The sequence below is a fragment of the Nannobrachium achirus genome, assembly GCF_963921795.1.
Source record: "Nannobrachium achirus genome assembly, chromosome: 19".
Classification (NCBI taxonomy): domain Eukaryota; kingdom Metazoa; phylum Chordata; class Actinopteri; order Myctophiformes; family Myctophidae; genus Nannobrachium; species Nannobrachium achirus.
Window position 1 is genome coordinate 31,547,214 of NC_137826.1, and position 21,518 is coordinate 31,568,731.

The following is a 21,518-nucleotide window of genomic DNA, read 5'->3' on the forward strand; positions in this document are numbered from 1 at the left end:
AGCCTGGTACACAAATATTTGGAAAATAATTGGGCCTACATAGTGTAGGCTTGGTCTACTTTTTTTGATTGATTGAATACTTTATTAAAGTTGCATATAAAAGCACAGCCCAGGACAGGAGTCAGGACAGCACAGATAGTAGTTCAGAATGATACAAGGTCTACATATTTAAACCCAAGAAAGGAACAATGCCTCGTTTACATTGGGGTCCTTTTGTACAATTCATAGAGAAGGGTTTATAGAGGCGTTTATCTAACATAAACATGCAGTGTTTTGTGCTGCGTGGCTTAGTTCAGCGGTTCTCAACCTGTGGGGGTCGCCACATTATTTTGGGGGCCGGGGCGGCGGTCCCCACATGATTAACTTAATGAATGTGCAACATTGTTTTCTCACTCAACAGTAAATAAACCAACATAAAGTTTAAGTTTATAGAGGGTATGCACATTTCTAAAGTGACAATTTAAGGACTTTTTAATACCTCTAAAATGACAAATTAAACATTGGCCAAATTGTCAAATATTAGTAGCAGAAATTATTTTCACAATAGAACTGTGAACACAAAATGTAATGCCTCAACTCTTAGTGCTCGTCAGGGTGGGGGGTCCCCAGTTAGGGGGGCGCTCTCCGACATGTCGCCACTCCGACAGTGACTTCTTATTGTCAGAGTGGCAACACTTCCAAAGAGGTTAATGTTAGGGTTAGGGTCAGAGATAGGTTTAGTGTCGGAATGGAGACATGTCGGAAAGGAGACATGCACTGCACTCCCCCAGTTAAAATAGAGAACCACTGGCTTAGTTGACATGTCTGACTAGGCCATTAGAAGTTGAACTTGACAGACCTACCATTTTTCTCCCAAGAGTACTTCCTTCTCATCACCCGTGGATGGCAGTAGCACACCTATGCTTGCGATGAGCCTCCTTCTCCCAAGAAGAAGAACCGACAAGAACAGAAGAAAAAAGCGTAGAAGAAGAGTTCAACGGTCCCGGTTGTTGTGGCGCTCCATTTACTGTGATTTTTACCAACTATTTTACTCCATATTCATGTCACAGGCGATGTTTCTGAAGGCGTAATTAACCTGACACGTTACCCACATAATATTTGAGCTCATCGCCAACGCCGAAGGGTAAAACGTATGTGTGTGTGTTTGTTTTTGAGCCGGTTTTTATATTGACAACGAAATGATAGCTGCCCTGCAGTGGTGGCGACCAGGGTTGTGTTGTTAGCGTTATCTGACCGTTCAGTTCTTTTTGTGCCGAAAAACGACTCACTTGCCTGCCAAAAACTGACTGCATCCGACGTATTTAGACATGTCGTATACATGTATCGTATATTTCAACCCTTTTCATATCAAGGTCCATTATTTATGCGGCATTTGAGCCACGGACCACATTTGATGACATTTAGCATCTCAGACCCAAAACTTTAGAATCTTTTTTTTTATTTTTTTTAATCTTTGGATGAGATTTTGTCCACAATTCCATGCTGTACATTTTAGGAGAGATGACAGGCACACGTTAATCAAAATAACAATTATTCTACGTCCTCTAATTGTGTAGTATTCTTGTATGCAGATGTTTAACAATAATTTAACTCTTGAGAGCGTAAAATGAAACCATTCAAAATGACTTTTTTTCAGTCACACCATGGAGATGCCATAAAAAAAATTGTATTCGTCGCATTATTAAGACGGGAAAAAAAAGATTATAGTACATTTATCCCCATTGATTCTGGATGGGGACCCAAATGCATGGCCCTGGATGGAGACCAAAATGCATTTGGGTCAGAATCAATGGGGGTACATTTAGGGTCACAGGTCAAGTAAATCTACCCCCATTGATTCTCACACAAATGCATTTGGGTCCCCATCCAGGGCCTTGTATTTGGGTCCCCATCCAGGCCCTTGCATTTGGGTCCCCATCCAGAATCAATGGAGTAAATTTACTATGAGTGTTCAAATGGATTTTACCGTACTACATTTATAGAGTACATGCAGTACACACACACTTTGGTTTGCCACTTAGGACATTATCAATTTTACCAAACACTAATAAAAAAATATGTTAATGTCACTGGGTTTTCTGGGGGACTTACTGTCAATAACAGTGATGTTTGAATATAGGTCTAGCGCCATGGAGGTGGGCTCAGCGGTGCTGGAGGATATTGTTTTCAGAGGTGTGGAGTTCACTGTGAAGATAGAATTGGAGAAGGGTTTGCTGATTGTGGAGATCTCAGATTCAATGACAGCTGATCAATGGAGGGGAGAATTTGAGCCGGCATGTGAGTGACATTAATATCATGAATCCATTCGTCATAGGCACAACCAAACACACTGACTTTAACTAATCTTTTATTTTGTAGATATTGAGGACCTCACTCGCAAAACTGGCAACTTCAAGCAATTTCCTATCTTTTGTAGCATGTTGGAAAGTGCTGTTAAAAAGGTATGCTTCACACTTTGCTTACTGGTGATGAAAATAGGTCTGGTCAAATGATGTAACTAATGCTTTGTTATAGTATTTCTCCTTTTTCATCAATTTCTTTAAATTTATGAAAGGTGGAAAGATGCCTGTGGTCAAAAAGCACTGTCTCGTCCTTTCCCTGCAGACTAGTGATTCTGTTACCCTTGACCTCCTGACGTATGGTGATCTGGAGCTCCTACGTAACAGAAAGGCTGGGGTTGTGGGCCGCCCTCGTGGCCAGCAGCAGTCTCCTGCTCTCAGTGCCAAAAGATATCTTATCCTCATCTACACTGTGGAGTTTGATAGGTTTGTGTCTCTTTTTTTGATGTGTGTAATCTCTCAAGACAGATTCAGAGCTCTGTGGACTGAGGGGTTCCCAGGTTGGCTTGTAAGTGACAGAGTCAGGAGCACATGTTATGACTTAATTTTGACAAGTTAGATTGTTGGGTGTATAGATTTCATGTATTTTGACATACTTTTAGTTTAACCCATTTGTTGATATTGCCACAGATTGTTGAATCACACAGGCAGTTTATATACTAAAAAAAAAAAAAAAAAAAAAGCATTGAGATATTAACATAATTTAGGTTGTAAAACACAATGTGTCAACTAATAATCCTAATTTTCAGCATGAATTGAAAACCCTTAAAAAAACACTGGAATTCCGGGTTGCAACCAAATAGCCAAGTGGTTTGAGCACATACGATACGCAGGGGAGCAAATATGCCCTGATCAGTGAGTCTCCTGTTCTAATCCTGGCCAGCCGGACCATTTGTTGAATGTCATTCTCCTACTTTCTGTCTTTCCTGTCTCTGTTCGCAGGATACACTACCCGTTGCCTCTGCCCTACCAGGGGAAACCTGACCCTGCTGCCCTGCAGAAAGAAATCAGAGTGCTGAGGATGGAGCTCAATGCCCTCACCTCTCATGGAGGTCAGAAACCAGCAGACCGTGCCGAGATACAACGACTACGATCAGAGTACGTTGTGTGTGTGTTTGCGTGTGTGCGTGTGTGTGTGTGTGTGTGTATGTATGCGTGTGTGTGTTTGGTCTGTTATTATTATACTGAGCCCACAGATACCAGAAGTTATGAGGCTTTTACTTTATGTCTTCAAGACTGTCTCTGATGAAAGAAGAGAAGGATGCCATGGCTAAGGCTCTGGAGCGTCTGCAGGTAGGGGGGTGTGTCTCAGCAGCTGGAGCAGAGTCGTGGAGGAGCAGAGATGTGGTGAGGACTTTGGAGGAACAGCTTCTGAAGGAGAGGGCTAAAAGTCAGCGCTCTGCAAGCAAGAGAGGCCAGGAGCAACTTCTGTTAGTGGAGCAGGTGATGCTTTCTTTTACTTTACAATCTAGTCTCTATACATTGAAGGCGGTATTTGTCCGTTCGTTTAACGTTTAGTTTTTATGCTTTGTCTAGTTGGAGGAGCTCAGGGCATCAGAGTGTGCTTTGCAGATTCGAGTCAAGAGCCTGATGAGTGAACTGGCATTATTACGGAGAGGGTTAGACAATCTAAGCATGTATATCTTTTTTCTCTCTTTTCTCTCTCCCATTCATTCACTTTGAGTTCTTTCCGAAGTCCTTTCCAGCTATTAACATTTAGTTCATAGCTAATATGTACACATCTCTGTTTATCCGTAGCAGGGTGACACCTGTCCGCTCTGGCCGTGCTGGCTCTCGGGGTGATGGGGAAATCTATCGCTCACTGTCCCGTGAACGGAGATCAGGGCACACAGCGATCAGGGCTCGCTCAGGGTCAAGAGAAAGGACAGGACACAGAGGACTACTGTCAGAGGAAAGAGGGAGGAGAGCAGACTCCTCAGGGCCCCGTGCTCGTATTCCCAGGCAATCACCTTCTCCCACAGGTAATAGGTTTTGATAGTGCTAATTGTCGTTATCTCACACAGACTGAGATGTTCTTTGGTTTGACTTCAATAAAGTAAGATATGCTCAACAACGTGGTTAACAATATACTGTACATTGCCAGCCTGTATTTCCAATTAATTTGTGTTAATACATAATATATACATTAAAATAGTTTGGCATTTGGAATTCTGGCAAAATACACAAAAATTATCATTTATCGGTCCAGAGCGGATAATTGAGATAAATTAAATGATTTAGTCTGATTAAACTGATTAACGTTCAATGCATTCAGATCTTAATCTTGAATCCACAATTCTTTTCAGGGTCACGGGTACAACGCTTTAACCCAACTGCTTATGTCGAAGACAAACAACGCAGACAGAAAGAAGCAGACCTTAAAAAGTGAGTTGCTATTTTTGTTTTCTAATTCAATTTGGTATGGTATGTCTTTTTTTTTGTCAGTTACAAAAAAACAACACACCAATACTTGCATTTCTGTGTTTAGCATCACAGAGCTTAACTGCTCTATTCCTCCCTCCCATCAGACAGAGAAAAGTGCGGAGAGAAATGTTGACATCACCTGTCATCTCGGAGAGGGGGCGTTCACGTTCAAGAGAGGTCTATCCTCAGCAGACCCGGGCAGGCAGCAGAGGCAGGAGTTTATCTGTGGAGCGTAGAGGGAGCAGGAACTCCTCTCAAAGCTCACTTGTAGACATGGATGAAATGGACAGACCTCTTGTATACAGGTGAAGTACTGTAGTTCATTAACTAATACTATGCCATGCGTTCAAACTCAAAGATATGCCCTACTATATGATCAGAAATACCACATACTGTAATATGTCTTCAACAATATCACGTATTGTACAAAAATGCAGCACATCATGCCATACTGTACTAATGTACAGAACAGTGGCAAGAACGGCAACAAACAAAGCTACGCCTATTCCGCTTTGACAACCAATCCTGATACCATCCTAATATGATAGATCGCCCTCAATCTTTACATTGGTTCAGCAATTTTCTTTTTTACAAATAGTTCCCACTCAGTTCTAGCCCCTACATTGAATTTAGATATCCCCAGATGATCTGTTAGGCGGAGATCTATGTAAGACTAGCCAGTATATCCCATCAGCTATCTGTGACTTACCTAACTAGATACCTTTATTATCCCGCGGGGGACATTCAGAGAGGAGTTACAGGTAAAACATAAAAAAAGCAAATGCTATGGTGTATATACAAGGCAAAAAAAAAAGCATCAATACAGAGCAACGGTGTCACACCGTATCTCGTCATAAGCAAATAATTATCAGTGCAATGCCAAATCAAAAAGTGTCCATTTGGTCAGTGCAAAAGCGTGAGAAGTGCTCACAGCGAAAAACAGCACCAAAAAGCTCTACCCTAGGAATAACTCCATATCTGGATACCACTATTCTCCCCCCAAATATGCCTTACTATATTATAGTATGTTTTAAAAAAAATAACATATATTAGACTAGGTTGTTATAAAATAACACATACTATACTAATGTATATCATCAGATATAAGCCATATTGTTCTGTCATCAAAAAATACTTACATTTAAAATGTTTAATGAAGGCCACCTTCTTTACTACTTTTCCCCCACTGTTTTCAGAGAAAGAAATCGGATGTACAATGGTCCTAGCGCTGTCCGTGACAGAGGAAACCTGTTGACCAGGAAGCCATTATGTAGCACTCCCACATATAGGATGAAGACAGACAAAGGTAACCTGGCACTTGACTACATCATTCATGGACTAAAACTCAAGAGTTTCTACTTGATAATCGTTCCTAAAACATGCACAATGTTGTACCATCACCAGTACTGTTTGAATTCCAACCATTATATTATATCTTCACTCCAGAACGCTCCATAGATACTGGTGCTGCTGAGCTGTCAGAGATCGATGCCAGGCTACAGGCCCTACAGGAATATATGAGGGACCTGGACACATCGGGACACTAAGGACCAGACTGTGGCACTACATGCTACTCAGGCCAACTGAACTCACACTGTGGACTTTTGGTTTTATTTAATTTTTTATTTAACGTTTTATTATTTTGGGCTGGGAGGGGAGGGGGACTGCATGCCATGGACTGACCAAGGCCTGTATTATGATGCAAACATGACCGACACAAAAAGGTGTTGCATTCATATAAGTGGCTTATTTGCTCAGGAAGGCTGGAGTAACTACCACTGTGAGGAGTACTGTGCTTAACTTAAATGTGATTTTTATGAATAATACTGTACGGTTTTATTAAAAGGTTCACCTTAAAAGGTGAATTTTGTCCTGACTAATATTCCATGCCATTTTACACAAAGCTCCCACCAAAACATATTTGTAATATATCTTAATTGCTCCTAAAGTTATTTTATATACTGGTGTGCATGTTTGATTTTTATACATTTGAAGTAAGCATTTCCAGCTAATTTCCTTCAACTGCACCTTAGTTTGTGTATCCATATAGTATTCTGAAATGGACCTTTTTTCCTCTTTTAACAAAGCCCTGTCCAAAATCATTCACTTTCAATGTGGAAAAGTAACATTAAGTGTCAAACTAGTTGTGCTAGTAGCGCTGCTGTTGATGAATGGGGGAACTAATTCACCAATACATTCAATAATCCTCGATGGAAGGAAAGTACAGGCTGGATTGGATATTTTTTCTATACAAAGATAAGTGGTCCAAGACAACTTTTCATACAGGACGCGAAGCCCTGTAGGGCATAAAGGCTGGTGGTAATGATCATGTCGTTCAAAAGGAAAACTACATTTTGGTTACCCAGTATAGTTGCTGTCGGGCAGAAAACGAAAACCGTTACATTTCATGGAATTACATAGTTATCATATAAGCTCTTAATACGTTGCACTGGTTATAAAACCTACAGATAGACATGACCACTTTTAATGTAGCGTCCTTATTTGGGGTTTTTCATTATCAGTGAATGTCTAATCTAATATTCGTCAAAATTGGAAATCTACAAGCTCAACACGTTGCATTACTATACAATGCACCATCATATGAAGTATAAAATAGGTCATTAACACCAAATGACAAAGAAATATGCTTCTTCTGCTCGACAGTGAGGATTTGTCATTCAAAATAAATACATACACAAGAGTAAAGGAAATTCTAGATTCACACAAATCCTTAACTGACATTACTTGCATTAGTTGACACGCAGCCCTCAGGCATCTGCCACTACAGCTGGCTGGGTTTCATTAATTAACTCTGAACATGGAGCTCTCTCTCCAGGCAATATCTCAGTTGCTTGAACAGCTGCAATTTATAATGTGATACTGAGATGGGAGAAATTCTTTTTCTTTTTGTTTAGAGATTCTTTGTAATTAATGCACAGTAAGTTTTAATTGCAGTGCCATTTTGTCAGGAACAGCTAAATCATAACTGATTGTGGTCTGGTCAGAATTTAACATTTCATTTTGAGCACTTCTGTAACTTTACTTATTGTGCAATAGGGAAATTAAAGTAACCTATGCAGAACTCAGAAGTGGGATTCCAAATAATAATGTTCGCCTTCATTCAATAGTGTAATGTGCCATAAAACTTTATTGGAATTGCTTTTTCAATGTATCATTTTCTAATAAAGAAAAATTGTAAAGAGTGATGAATGGGGAAAATTGTTCAGAGGCTGTTCATTAAGACATTCAGCTGAGAGGGTAAATTAGGAATAGGAGGAACATGCAGACCAAAAACCCAGGTAAAGCCACTTATAGCCTAGTTAAGACCAAAGATCCACTTTTTCAGAACGCTGAAAAGAAAAGCCTAAGCTCGGCTGATTCAAGCAACCAGTCAAGTCATAACCTTGATCTTGCTGATTTCACAGACAAACATAAAAGAACAATCACTTTATTTAGTGCTTTATTAGAGCATTACAACTATAAAGAATTAAACAACATAACATCTTGACAAAAGTACAAAAATCGAATGCCTCCAAACGTACATACACGGCATGAAGTCGTTTAGTTGCTGTCCGCTGTTGCAGTGAAAATAGCAGATACTCAAGCTCACAGTGATGTCTGTAGATCAGCTATTTTCACAATTTTGAATTGTAAAAAAACCCTAAAAGCAACGGTTTTGGACAAAGATTTCCACCTGGCAGCAACGCTAAGAAAATGTCTGACTGTTATGTACACCATCAGCTTAATATGGCCAGTTTTGGCAGTTCTACAATGTAAAGAGTTTACCCTTATAAAAACACTTATGAGCTCACTTTACAGTATACTCTCTTAACAAAGGACAAAATACATTCATTTAATTAGAAAAATACACCAAAGTGCTTTATTTACTCATTAAGCTTTATTCTTATTCCGGGCACCCTCTAGCTAGCAGAACCCTCAAGGCCAGGAATGTCCAATTAGAACATGTTCTTACAAGTGTCACATTTGGGTTTGCAGTCACACGGTCACAGTCAAAATCACAGGCTGCTCTTGGTTTCTTCTGTTCAATATGGCCTGGATGCTCTGCGTGAGCTATGGAATGAAACGTCAGGAGGCATTAAAAATGGCACACGCACACACATACAGATAAAGTATAGCCTCTGAAGAAGGCTGTGTTCTGAGTGTGTTGGTCTCACAAACCACCAAAACAATCGGCGGCAAATTTAGTGCAAACTTCCTGTGTTTTTTGTTTGTGTTTTGCTCATGTTTTATATATTTTTTAAATATTCAAATTTAATTTCATAATGGAAGTCAATGGGGGCTCAGATCGGACTGAAACGTGCCCACATTTGGAGATGACTGATAAGAGCCTTTATCCTCATTACAGCTTACAGAAGTAAGTTTTCCTACAACACAATGAGGGGGCCTTGTCCACAGAAAGTGTTTCATTCGCGGTGTAGCACTTTGGATATGTCCAGAGGGCCCGCAAACGGCGTTTATTGATGCCTGCAGCATTCAAACCTGTCAACCGCTGTGGTGCTCGAACATCCTGTCAACTGCATTATTAGCTATATTACTGCAAATAGCTTAGCTGAAACAATGTAAACAGCACACAAGACTAACTTAAACCCATCTAAAGAACAGCGGATAAGCGAACGGTTTTCTAATTATAATCTTTTCTGTCTCTCTCTCTCGCAATCAATCATTCATTATCACGGGGCGGGGACGTGGGGTTAACATTTGTCAGAGTTGTCAGATCTGTTTCTAGACTAAACTCTAATGTCCAAGACATAAATCATATTGATAAATCACCCTAACCATATTGCTCAAACGGAACGACAACGCAGCGTGGAATGTTTGTGTGTGTTTTATTCTGCGCCCACTGTCAGTAAGAGGAAATACATGAACTACAAAATAAAGTATATCATCGACTAGTCATTATGGGGAGTTCTATTCTGAAGTTCCGCTCCCAGCTCCAGGAATCTAGTTGAAGCTATTTGTTGATGCTTGCCGTGCACTTTCGAATGAAAGTGGCCAGGTTTTTTTTTTATTTATCTCTCTTGAGTGAGGCGTGCATTTATGTGTATGTGTCTCTCTCATGCCATATGATTTGAGCCGGCAAACACAGCCATTTCTGTCAGTTGTTCTAAGTACTTTGATTTCTAGCGATGCCACTACAGGAATTTCTTTATTCTGCCAATACATTCCCGAAAAATTACTAGGAAGCTTGTCGTAAAAAAACGAGATGAATTTCAAGATTTTCACTATACTTCCTGCACTTTGGCTAAGTGAAAACAGGGTATACTGTATGTCAGATGCCATAATTGGACCCTGTCTTAATTACTTACAGATTGTTGTTTTCCAAAGACGTCTCTGTATACGGCTTGTCTACGCGCCACTTCCATATCATTGGCTAATTTCCAAGCTGTGGCCTTGGCCCTGACTTCCGTCTCATCCAGGTTGGGATTGGCATGCCACTGTAAAATGTGCAACAAATTGAAAAGTACAATTCATAATTTATTCACCAATATATATTTTTTGGGCTGGGAGCTCACGACGCGCCCACGCGTCACTAACTCGTCAATCGACGACACGTTTGATGCGTCGGTCATTTACTCAGATTACTTTTACCCTGAGCCACCGAAATAAGGAAAAATCTATAAAATAGCGTGGCACTGAGCAATTAAATCATTGTTTAATCAAAGGCACCCAGTGTGTTAAGATAATTATTTTGCCTTTTATGCCTTTATTGATTGCGACCGAAGGTCGCAGTTTACCATGAGAAATGTCACAGCTTGTCTCCGTCTGTCTGTGTGTGTGTGTGTACACATCTTTACAGTCTGGGTTGGTTCCCTTGTCACTGTGATATCACAGGTGACATCACCTATGTAAAAGTCCATATATGGGTTCCCCAGAATCCCTTTTATGTCCATATATGAAATCCCTGATGTCATCGATATATATCACTGGCCAGATGGCCAAGACATGGCCCATATCTGTGTGGCTGGTTCAGATAGGGATCTCCATGTATGGGCATAAAATATATTGTATGTATATGGTTACATATTATTATTATTAATAAAGTATAAAATAAAAAGTCCATATGGGCATTCCCAGAAACAAAATCCCTTTTATGCCCATGTATGGAGATTTCTGATGTCATCAATCCCAGGCCCTAAATGGCCAAAGAGCCTGCTTTACTCTGATTTACACCCTACCTTCCCTGAAAACGTTAATATTAAGTCCATATTATGTATATGGGACTGATAAAATAAATAAAATGTCCATATACAGTATGGGCATTGCCAGATGATGCCCTGTTAGGGCACCTCTTATGCCCATATATGGAGATCCCCAGGCATCAAACCCAGGCCCTAACTCGCCACGGCCCTGCTTGGCTTTACCAATTAACATACGTTTTATGCCCATATATGGAGATCCCTGTCCCAATGTCATCAATATCTATACTATAATTTTCCGAATGTCTGTCTGAGTGAGTGAGTGAGTGTCTGTCACAGCGTTTCTCCTCAGTGGCTGGAGCAATTGATCTGAAATCGCATCACCATTAGCATATGAACACACCTGACATAACTGTGAAGCCCGTTTGTCACTTTCACAAATCATATGCTGTATATTAGCATTTTTATGGTGTATCTACTATCTATTCTGCATCTAGCATGAGGCAGGTGTTGTCTGGCCCTGTTACAGATGTTGTCCAAAAATCATGCAGATCGGTACACAGTATATCTGTAGCCATTAAACGAAACGGGTATTTCTTACATTGATGCTCCTACATATTATCATGCAAGCACCAGTTAAAGTTACTTTCCATCTCTCATATACTGTGTGCACAGTGCACACCCCATAACCCACACACTGCACATCATTTCGGAGCTCATATCTTTGAACGGGTAAGGACTAGTTAAGAAAATATCAGGGAATGCCCATATTTGTTAATGCCCATATATGGGCATATTTTGACATAGGATTGTTGACTATCATGCAGGGGTCTCCATATATGTGTAACTGGTCCGATATACAGTACATCACTGGCCAGATGGCCAAGAATTGGCGCGACCTCGCCCTAGGTAGCATGTCGCCCTGAGGCGTCTTACTAGTAGAGATTGACTGTAGGCTGACAGGAAATTGGCGAGAGAGATGGGGAGTGACATGCAAAAAAGGCCGTCGGGATCGGGACTCGAACCCGCAACACGTTATATATATCACAAGGTACTTGCAGTTACTCACCAATTTCACAATGCAGTCTTCCAGGGTTAGGACCCTAATTGATTTCAGTGACACAATGGCCTTCTTGACATTTTCTCGACACGCATTCAACATAGTCTGCAAAGATACATTTATGTATAAACAGTATGAAACACAATCAAACATGACACATTGTCATGGCAATAGCCAGAAAAACAGCTAGATGTGTACCTGTAGTTGTTGATTGCTCCTCGTGGCCAGGGTGGTGTGGAGGGGGATGGCACGAACCTGACTTGAAGACCCAGGCCCAGCCCCAGGCCCAGTCCCAGGCCCAGTCCCAGGCCCTGTGGTGTTTGATGGCTTCTTTGAAAGGGAGGCTAAACTGCGACCCTTTGTTGTATAAAGAGGTAGGCGTGTTTAAATAAGGACCACTTTCACTTTGGCGTCCATACTTTGGACGCCAAAGTCATAGGCAACATAAAAAAATTGTGAATAATAAAAATATATATATTTTAATAATAAATAGCAGATATAAAAGCTAACAGCTCGTGATTGGATGTGAAGTTGGGACCTGTAAATGATTATCGTATCAACTCTAATATTTTGTTGGCCGACAAGGTCATCCAACAAAGTATAAATGAGCCCTTACTGTTCCTGTGTGGCAATGAATGTGTTCTTTACCTCTGCTTCGTACTCGGCCCAGGCAGCTTTGCGGTCAGCCTCGCTCAGCTCCTCCTCTGCTTTATGGTCAAGCAGAGACTCATGCTCATGGTAGGACACGATGTGTTCCTTGGAATTTTTCAATAGCTCTGCCAGGACCAAATCCTGAGACAGATGGACAGAAAACGTTCAGGCCATTCTGAAAACTCAATCTGAGTAACCATGTGAATGTACTGGCTTCAAGCGAACAACAAACTAGGTAGTTCTCAAAATGGCATCCAGAGACCAAAGAGGTTCCTTGAGGTGGTTCCAAATGGACCCTTACAGGTCTGTAACTCTGAAAGTGTGCAAATGGAACCACAGAACTTAACAATTATAATTAAATCCCTTCATTACCTTGGGCAAGACAGGGGTGGCCCGCTTGCTCTTTTTAGAGTTGGGGTCATCCAGCAGGTCTGGGTCAAACGAGTAGAGTTCACTCAGTTCAACTTGGGTGAAGTGCCTCTCTATTTGTTGTTGGTCCACCACACGGAATGCCAGAGACTGCTTGGCCACCTGACGATCATAGATCTTCTCCTCCATTGTGCCCTAGAGTTTGAAAAACAACAAATAAAACAAAATGGTATACAGTATATCGTCGCTGTCGGGTATAAACCTTGTATCTCCAAGTAAAAAATGTGTACGTTTTTTCGCAAAGCAAAGCCCTGCTTCATCATACAAGGCCGTCGGCCGTCGCACAAAAGTAGTGAAAACAGCCGATCTACAAGCACACAACGCCTCGCGCCGCAAGGCGTTGTGTGCTTGTAAATCTGCTGTTTTCATTAGTTTCATTTTTAAAATGATAAATGCAAAACGAACGGTTTTGGACATACAAGGTTTCCACCCGACAACGACGATATACTTTTCATATTTCAACATGTCATGTGGGCGAGTGATTCTCTGCACATCGATAAAGGAATGACAAATATAAAAGTGTGTGATTCATCTTACATGATGCCTGGCACGTCGGCCCAGGGTATCTGCAGGCATCAGCACTTTAACTATGTTTTAAGACCTTTTTAATACCACTGCGAGTGTTCATTTAAGATTTTACATCAAAACATGCTATTGTTAAATATCATCTTGCAATGCCAATGCAAGGATGCAAACTTTCAGGGATTTATTAGAGGGGGTTATGGCTGCATATACAGTATATGTAAACATTTTGTTAACCAAGGCCTTTGTACCATGTTTTATTCAATATTGAGGCTGTTTTGCTTGTATAAAACCCCTAAATACACAGGAATTGGTCTGACTCCTGACTTGCTGTGTGTGTAAATAAGAGAGCCAGTTTATACAATGTGTGCACAATGTGTACCCGCTCTCAAAATCTGCACACGTAATTCTAAAAAGGTCTCTGTAATTTACATTGATCTATCTATAATTTACGTGTGATTCTTAAAGCATGACATGCTAGATGCTAGAGTTTAGAATACCTGAGCCAAGAAGCGATACACAAACACGCTCTTCTGCTGACCGAAGCGATACACCCTGAAGATGCTCTGAGTGTCGTAGGAGGGATTCCACGAGGCGTCAAAGATAATGACCCTGTTGGCTGCCACAAGGTTGATGCCCAATGATCCGGCTTTTGTTGAGATCAGAAACAGCCGCCCACTATGGGAAAAGAAAGATTAATTGATTAATTTAGTGCCACTACATTTCAACTGCCAGTTCTTTTGGAATGATTATTCACCCCATGGAAACTTGAATTCATGTATATCTTTTTGTTTTTGTCACATTCCTAGGCCAATAATTTGAGGAAACTCTGTGTCTCCACAGGGAACAAAGCAGACTCTTTGTGTCTTCATAGGGAACCACTGCTGGTCATCAAAGTATTGGCATAGAAACACAACAAAAACAAAAAGATATCCATGAAGTCTCCATGGGGTGAGTAATCGATAGGGGGGGAAAACGTTTTATTTTTTATTTTTTGGGTGAACCATCCCTTTATCTTCACACACTAATGTGGGGAAAATGTGTAACATCACGCTGTCATCAAACATGAAATACTTCTTATTAGTAAAGAGGTATACTGTAGTTTAGTTTATGTAGGTAGACATGCGTTCTGGTTGGATATTAAGTACCGAACATTAGTCGTATCATTGAACAGTTCAGTCCATTTCCTCCTAGAGGTAGCTGTTGTTGACCCATCAAGACGATAGTAATCGGTGTCTCTGATCCAGCTGCCAGTACCTAAAAAGTTAGGAGGTTGAAGCAGAAGGACAGTGACACATTTAAGACCCTCAACTAATACGTTGTGGAGGTGCATTACGATATGAAAGAATACTACCTTCAAATGGAGATGATTTTCCACTCAGGGATGGTGTATGTCGAGCAGATACCAGGAAGTCTTCCATCAAGTCTAACGCTAGCAAGGATTGACTGAACACCAGCCTAAGAACGCAAAATAAAGAAAAATATCATTCAAGTATGGAGAACATTGGAAATGTCATCACATAATTCATCTGCATAGTTTAAAATGTCCACAGAAAAAACATACACTTTGTCGCCTAGCGCCTCGGCCATCCTAAGAACCTCGAACAAGAGAACCATCTTCCCTGAGTGCTCCAAGATGTGTTCATCTGCTTGAGTCAGCATGTTCTTGTACCAGTCTTCAGGTAGGCTATGAGGTTTCGAGCTGCTGGTCACCATCTCTCCTGTATACAGTGTGAAACAGGGCAAACCATTTTAAATGTTCACTTTACAAGCCATTGGTTGGAGGCGTTTCTAGCACGTGGGTGTCTTTATACCTGGCCCTCCTGCAGTGCCTTCATTGTTGTGCGTCCCTTTATTCTCGCTCTCTCCACTGTATAAGGTATAAAATGGAAAGCAGGGGAATTAATTCTCAGAGATTCAATTTAGCAAACATAAATGCAGCATGTTTAGCAAGTGCTTGGAATTAAACTCGGTCAAGAGGTGCACACACATCCATAAGTTGGCTGTTTCGACGGGTGCTAAATCAGAATAAATAACATTGTAGAGAGGGAGAAGGTCTGCACACCGTCTTAATGCTCCCAGAAAATCAATGTGTGAAAATCAAACTGACCTCTGAACATCAGCAGATTCTTCACCTCTCAACAGAGCACTGGCTTTAGTGTAATTTCTCCCTTCAAAATGCCCCTGCAATTAAAAAAGCATAACCCACCCGTTAGGTGAAATTAAAAACATATTCTACACAACGTCAAGCCAAGATCAGTGGTGTAAGGTTACTAAATACATTTACTTAAGTATACTACTTAAAGGACGACTTGACCACATTTCAACCTGTCTTCATATAATAGGTCCTCACTAATGTTCATGATAAAATAGCACAATTTCTTTCTACACAGTCTGGGTCTCATAGGGGAGTTGTGGGCGTGTCAGAAATCCACCCACCAGTGACATCATCGATGGGGAATGTAAGCTAATAGAAACTGCAGGCTTTCTATTCCTGAAAAGTTGCAATGTTATAATGGAAGCCATTGTTCTCGCGATAATAAATATATATATTTTTTAATATTGTTTAATAAAAGTTTGTCAAACGATGATGTCACTGGTGGATGGATTTCTGACACGCTATTTTATCATGAACATTAGAGAGGACCTATTATATGAAGACAGGTTGAAAAGTGGTGAAGTCATCGTTTAAGTAAATTTTCACTTCAGATAATTGTACTTTACTTGAGTATTACCAATTTCCAATACTTTTACTTCTACTCCACAACATCCCGGATCCAAATATTATACTTTTACTCAACTACAATTATTTAAAAGTTTTAGTTACAAGTTATTTTGTAGATTTGGATTATTATTACAACTTGCATTAACCACTTCAGCCCTATACATTTCGGCCATTTGAAAATAGCCAATCTTTAAGCTTGTAGATCTGCCATTTCAACCTTGAAATGGAACATTCTGCATAATAAATACTTTTACTTTTGGTACTTTAAGTACACATTTACTCAAGAACATTTTGAATTCAAGACTTTTACTTGTAACAGAGTAGTTCTATACTGTATTATTGACACTTTACTTAGGTAAAACATTCTTCCACCACTGGCCAAGACAGAAAGACAAGCACTTTGGTCAGTATGTTTACTTTGTTTTCTTTGCTGATGTAGTTGAGATGCAGGCACCAGGGATGCGTCCAGACTCTGCCCAATATCTGGAAGTCCTTGAAGAGACTCGTTCCACCCCCCGTGGAGCCTGCCGTGGCTCCGCCCCCCATGGAGCCTACACCTGCAAAAGCAGTGGTTTGCTTCAGACTGTCTCAACATTCAACAAAAGCCATAACATTTGACATATCGTTGTTGCCTCGTGGAAACCTTGTTATGTCCAAAACAGTTAGTTTTTTATTTATCATTTTAAAAACAATTTAAAATAATGAAAATAGCCGATCTATGAGCACACCACGCCTCGGATCACGAGGCGTCGTGTGCTTGTAGATCTATTTTTTCACTAGTTTTGTGCGACAGTCTTGTATGAAGCAGGACTTAAAAATGTACACATTTGAAACTTTCAAGAGATACAAGGTTTCTGCCCGACAGTGAAGATATAATGTACATAAATACATGCATTGCCTATTGATAGAACTACCAAGGTTACTTTTATCGCCTTTACAGTGGATAATAATCTGATGCCAGAAACTTGGCCTTAAAAAGTCTTTAGACTCCCATTATGATCTACCACTTTTCTTTTCTTCATTTTATTTTTATTATCTTTATTCATAAACATTTTCTTTCAAATCTGATTGATCAAACTGGATACTCCCTTGGGTAAAATGAGGTAAAGCAAAAGCTCAACAAAAACACTTATCACCAACCTCAAACAATGTGAGCAATAATGGGTGATAATGGACCTCCAGCACATCATTTAACATAACAGATTACTTGTGTACGAGAGTTCCTTACCAGTGAAGTGTTCAATGTAGTGGCGATACAACTTATACTGCAGTGGGGTCACCCTCACCAGTAGCACGTACTCGTATTTGGGAGGCAGGAATTGAGTCAATTCTGAATAGTCTCTTCTCTAGTAGGACGGGGGAGGGAAAAATACTTAACATGAATATGAAACAATTGAATTCATGTTCTCATTCAAATCAAGTTGAATACATTTTGAGTGATTTGATTTGCAAAAGCTGTTACTTTTTTAATTATAAACTCAGGGTATTTCATTTCCATATAGAAGGCAACAGAGTCTTCAAGAACACTGGAACAGTTAATAACTGTTAAATGATTACATACTGTACATGCGTGCTGGGGTTTGAAATTATTGCGTTCACCTATGACACAAAGGAAGGCTAAACATTCAGAGAACATGCTCACCTGTACACATCCAGCCAACAAAGCATGAATTACATGCGCACGGTTCTTCATGATTCGGACATCTTTAGGGGTTGAGTCAGCGCACTGACCATTCTGTATGGGATTGATGAAGCGGTTTCGGAATTCCTTCAACGAGCCGAGGAGGTTCTCCTTGATGAAATTGACCATGCAGTGGTCTGGAACGGCAGAAAATGTATTCTGTGACGATCTCCTTGACACACATCATTTAGTTATTTTAATACCTTAATATAGTGTATATAGGGCAGGGTTTCCCAAAGTGTGTGGCATGGCACCCTAGGGTGCCCTGATGCCAGCCCAGAATAATTTGGAATGAATCAATAATTAATCAAAAATATTTGGAATTCATCAATATCACTTCAGTTTAACCACTTCTTAGACCCTCTATGCTTAGCAAAACAGACCTGATTCGCACTGTACTTGATGAGTTCTTTTTCCATCTACAGCCAACTCTCTTCACCAAAAATAGCAGATCAGCTTGTAGATCGGCTATTTTGGGGAACCTTCCCACCCAGAATAGGGATGCTGGGGTTCAAGAGGTTAAACGTCAAGTATTAAAGTTATTTTCAGTCAGTTCTGATGGAAACGGATATTCCTCTGTGGACCGTGACATACTGTATCTTAGGGAGAATGATTTGCATATTTACGTAGCGTAATATGATATAAGATTCTAAAAAATAACAGTGTAATTCAGGGGTGCCGTTACGTGGATGAAAAGGTTATTTACAGGAGTGACCGAGTCAGAAAAGTTAGAAACCCCCCGATACAGGGTCTATCCTTACACTCCACCAGGTTGTTTTGCATGGGTGTTCCAGTTAGCACCACTCTCCGTCTGGTCTTAATGGCATTCAAGACTCTGGAGACTCGGGATGCTTCATTCTTCAGGATGTGGCCCTCGTCACAAATCACAAAGTCTGGACCTGGAGTATAAACAACAAATGCCTACAAATGTACAACTGTTCCAATGTGCAATGGAACATACAATACAATTATATTCACAGGGTTCCCGCACATTTTTACCAATTCATTTCCAAAACTTTTCCAGAATATTTAACCCAATTTCCAGGACGATATAACAATAATTCAGCTCAATAACAAGTCGCTTACTCCTATGCGCAATGCCCAAAGACAGGTAGTGTATGCCAGTGGTTCTCAACCTTTTCAGGCTGTGACCCCTGAAATAATCATATTTTAACTGGGGGCCCTAAGGGGAGCACTAAGAGTTGAGGAATTTTGTATAACACGTTTCTATTGTGAAAATAGCAGATCTACATGCTCACAACGCATTCCAAAACTTTTCCAGCACTGGAAAAATATTTTTCTAATTTCAAATTATTTCCAGGAATTTCATGACCGTGGGAACCCTGTATTCAGTTACATGTCATTTTACTGTTCATTTACCTGGATCAACAAGCGTTCCCTTAATCATTTTCTTCAATTCTTCATTGTTGATACGGAGGCCACGTGAGAGGTTGCGATACATCTCATACCCTATGATCATGACACCTCCGATCCTGTGCCATTTCTGGAGAGCCATGCTGCGCTCATGAGGAGTCTTAAGTGTGGCCAATTCTGTGACCTGCAACATGTTTGTGTGTTTGAGAAATAAAAAGTGATATTAAGTTATAACCTGGTGACACATTATCACACCGTAAGCATTTGGTAGCATCAGTTACTTTTACCACTTTAAACCTATTTTCTACTTTGGCCATTTAAAAATACAACATCACAATACATTGCGATGCAACGTGTCTACATGCAAAGCTTGTAGATCTGCTATTTTGTACAGATCTGGAAAGATCTTTAAAAAAAGGATGAATGACTTTTTTTAACACACATCTTCTCTTCTTTCCCTGGCACAAAACATTTTCAGATGGGGGTCCGCAGCCAAATACATTTGGGGGTCCTGCACATGAAAATGATGACTTTCCATTCAATTAATAATACCTTCAGGTCATTTGCAAGAGTCTAATCATTTGACCCACCTTGACTCTATCGTTTCCCATGTTTTCTTGCCATTTTTCGAACTCATTGATCCAGTTGAGGATGGTGTTCAGTGGACAAACCACAAGGGCAGTTTTGAAATTCAGGCATTTAGACTGCAGCATTGTGTGGAGGAATGTTACGACCTGTAGGACAGCAGACAGCAACACCATGAACACAGTTTAACACAAGCAAAATGTGAAAAGTTGTAGCCAGATACAGTGCAGAAAAACTACATGGGATGAGTGACTGCTCTACAAGTATGGATGTTTCTTGTGTCTCACCTGAAGAGTCTTCCCCAGGCCCATGCAGTGTGCCAGTATACATCCTGATCCAGGGCTGGAATTGGCCTTCTTCACTGACTCACAACAACAGTCCCAGATAAACTGGACACCTGTAGTGAAATGAAGCCAAAATGCTGTTGACAGCTGTATATCTCTGCTGTTGGGCCGAAACCTCCTAACTCCAAAATGTTAATTTTCTGGGAAAATTAGCTCAAGTGGAGTTAGGAGGTTTTGCCAAAGGGCCTTTTACTACTTTTCATTGCTTCAATATTAGTTTAACCAACAGACAGACATAAAGGGTGTTCAATAGCACATATTTATGAAAAAAAGAGAGGGCCAATCGGGTGGAGTTAGCTGGTTTGGCAGAAAGTGTGGAGTTAGGAGGTTTTGTCCCAAGCACTTTTTACTACTTTCTATTGGTTCAATATTATTTTAAACAATACTCAGGTGTAAAGGGTGTTCAATAGCCCTGATTTATGCCAAAAAATCTAAAACCTCAAAAATGGAGTAAAGAAGTTTTGGCCAGATAGTGACAAAATTATGCAACATCAACGGTGAATGCTATTGGCCCCAAAAAACTAAGAAATATATACATAAGCACTTCAGTTTAGTACATGTATCGCTACACAATGTTTTTCAGGCGGAATCCTTACTTGTTCAGTAGGTAGGGCAAATATAACATTTAGAGTAGACCCGCTCTACAATTAAAGTTATTAGTCGAGTTGTGCTTGTTTTCATGAATGCAACTGGCATTCATAGGAGTCTTACTGGTAGTATGTACTATGTAGTATTATACAGTATACAGTATTCATATACAATCATAGAATTTGGGACTAACCATCCACCTGGTGAGGCTTCAGCCTGGTCACCAGGTTCCGGTGAACCTGAACAATGGGTTCCTTAGTGGTGCTATCCTGATCCAAGACCAGCTTGGTGGTGACGGGACATGTTACCTGTGACACTTCATCCTCTATAACGATCACCTGGAAGACAACGGTGCACTTTAAGTAAAAGTAAACCACTAATACAACATTCACTGAAAGCAGGGTTCTGTGCATTTGTTCAGTTGGGCATTTTCCTGATATGTAAATGCAGTAATACAAAACTATCTAAATCTAATAGTCTACGAATCTAAAACTATACTTAGTTTAAAAATGTCTATCTTGATGGGAGCAGTCACTTTCAATGACAAGTGGTACCCGTATTCCTTTGATTTCTGCCCAAGTGAACAAGTATTTTGGAACGTGTCCTGAAAGTCCTGAAAGTGTATGTACTCACTGTGG

The 21,518-nt window shown here is 40.3% G+C and overlaps 2 protein-coding genes across 2 annotated transcripts in view; one reads left to right on the top strand and one right to left on the bottom strand.

Moving 5' to 3' along the window:
• Positions 1-1,008: 1,008 nt before the first annotated feature.
• Positions 1,009-6,310, top strand: ccdc61 (coiled-coil domain containing 61; the record flags this gene model as incomplete). Its single annotated transcript, XM_080749607.1, has 12 exons — positions 1,009-1,130; positions 2,120-2,277; positions 2,359-2,441; positions 2,605-2,765; positions 3,282-3,437; positions 3,575-3,782; positions 3,876-3,976; positions 4,098-4,321; positions 4,646-4,724; positions 4,868-5,068; positions 5,960-6,069; positions 6,210-6,310. The coding sequence occupies exons 2-12, from the start codon at positions 2,130-2,132 to the stop codon at positions 6,308-6,310; spliced, it is 1,572 nt and encodes a 523-aa protein (XP_080605733.1). The 5' UTR covers positions 1,009-1,130; positions 2,120-2,129.
• A 1,990-nt stretch (positions 6,311-8,300) lies between these two features.
• Positions 8,301-21,518, bottom strand: part of atrxl (ATRX chromatin remodeler, like) — a 30,128-nt gene continuing 16,910 nt past the window's right edge. Inside the window, exons 16-35 of the mRNA XM_080749603.1 lie at positions 21,074-21,218; positions 20,236-20,345; positions 19,954-20,097; positions 19,370-19,547; positions 18,751-18,888; positions 17,951-18,126; positions 17,537-17,654; positions 16,726-16,865; positions 15,694-15,767; positions 15,398-15,453; positions 15,148-15,304; positions 14,938-15,041; positions 14,732-14,840; positions 14,084-14,261; positions 13,005-13,196; positions 12,630-12,773; positions 12,180-12,338; positions 11,991-12,086; positions 10,091-10,219; positions 8,301-8,834 (exon numbers count right to left, since the gene is read on the bottom strand). Of these exons, the coding sequence (XP_080605729.1) occupies positions 8,760-8,834; positions 10,091-10,219; positions 11,991-12,086; positions 12,180-12,338; positions 12,630-12,773; positions 13,005-13,196; positions 14,084-14,261; positions 14,732-14,840; positions 14,938-15,041; positions 15,148-15,304; positions 15,398-15,453; positions 15,694-15,767; positions 16,726-16,865; positions 17,537-17,654; positions 17,951-18,126; positions 18,751-18,888; positions 19,370-19,547; positions 19,954-20,097; positions 20,236-20,345; positions 21,074-21,218 (2,622 nt within the window). The 3' untranslated portion in view covers positions 8,301-8,759. The remainder of the gene's footprint in view (positions 8,835-10,090; positions 10,220-11,990; positions 12,087-12,179; positions 12,339-12,629; positions 12,774-13,004; positions 13,197-14,083; positions 14,262-14,731; positions 14,841-14,937; positions 15,042-15,147; positions 15,305-15,397; positions 15,454-15,693; positions 15,768-16,725; positions 16,866-17,536; positions 17,655-17,950; positions 18,127-18,750; positions 18,889-19,369; positions 19,548-19,953; positions 20,098-20,235; positions 20,346-21,073; positions 21,219-21,518) is intronic.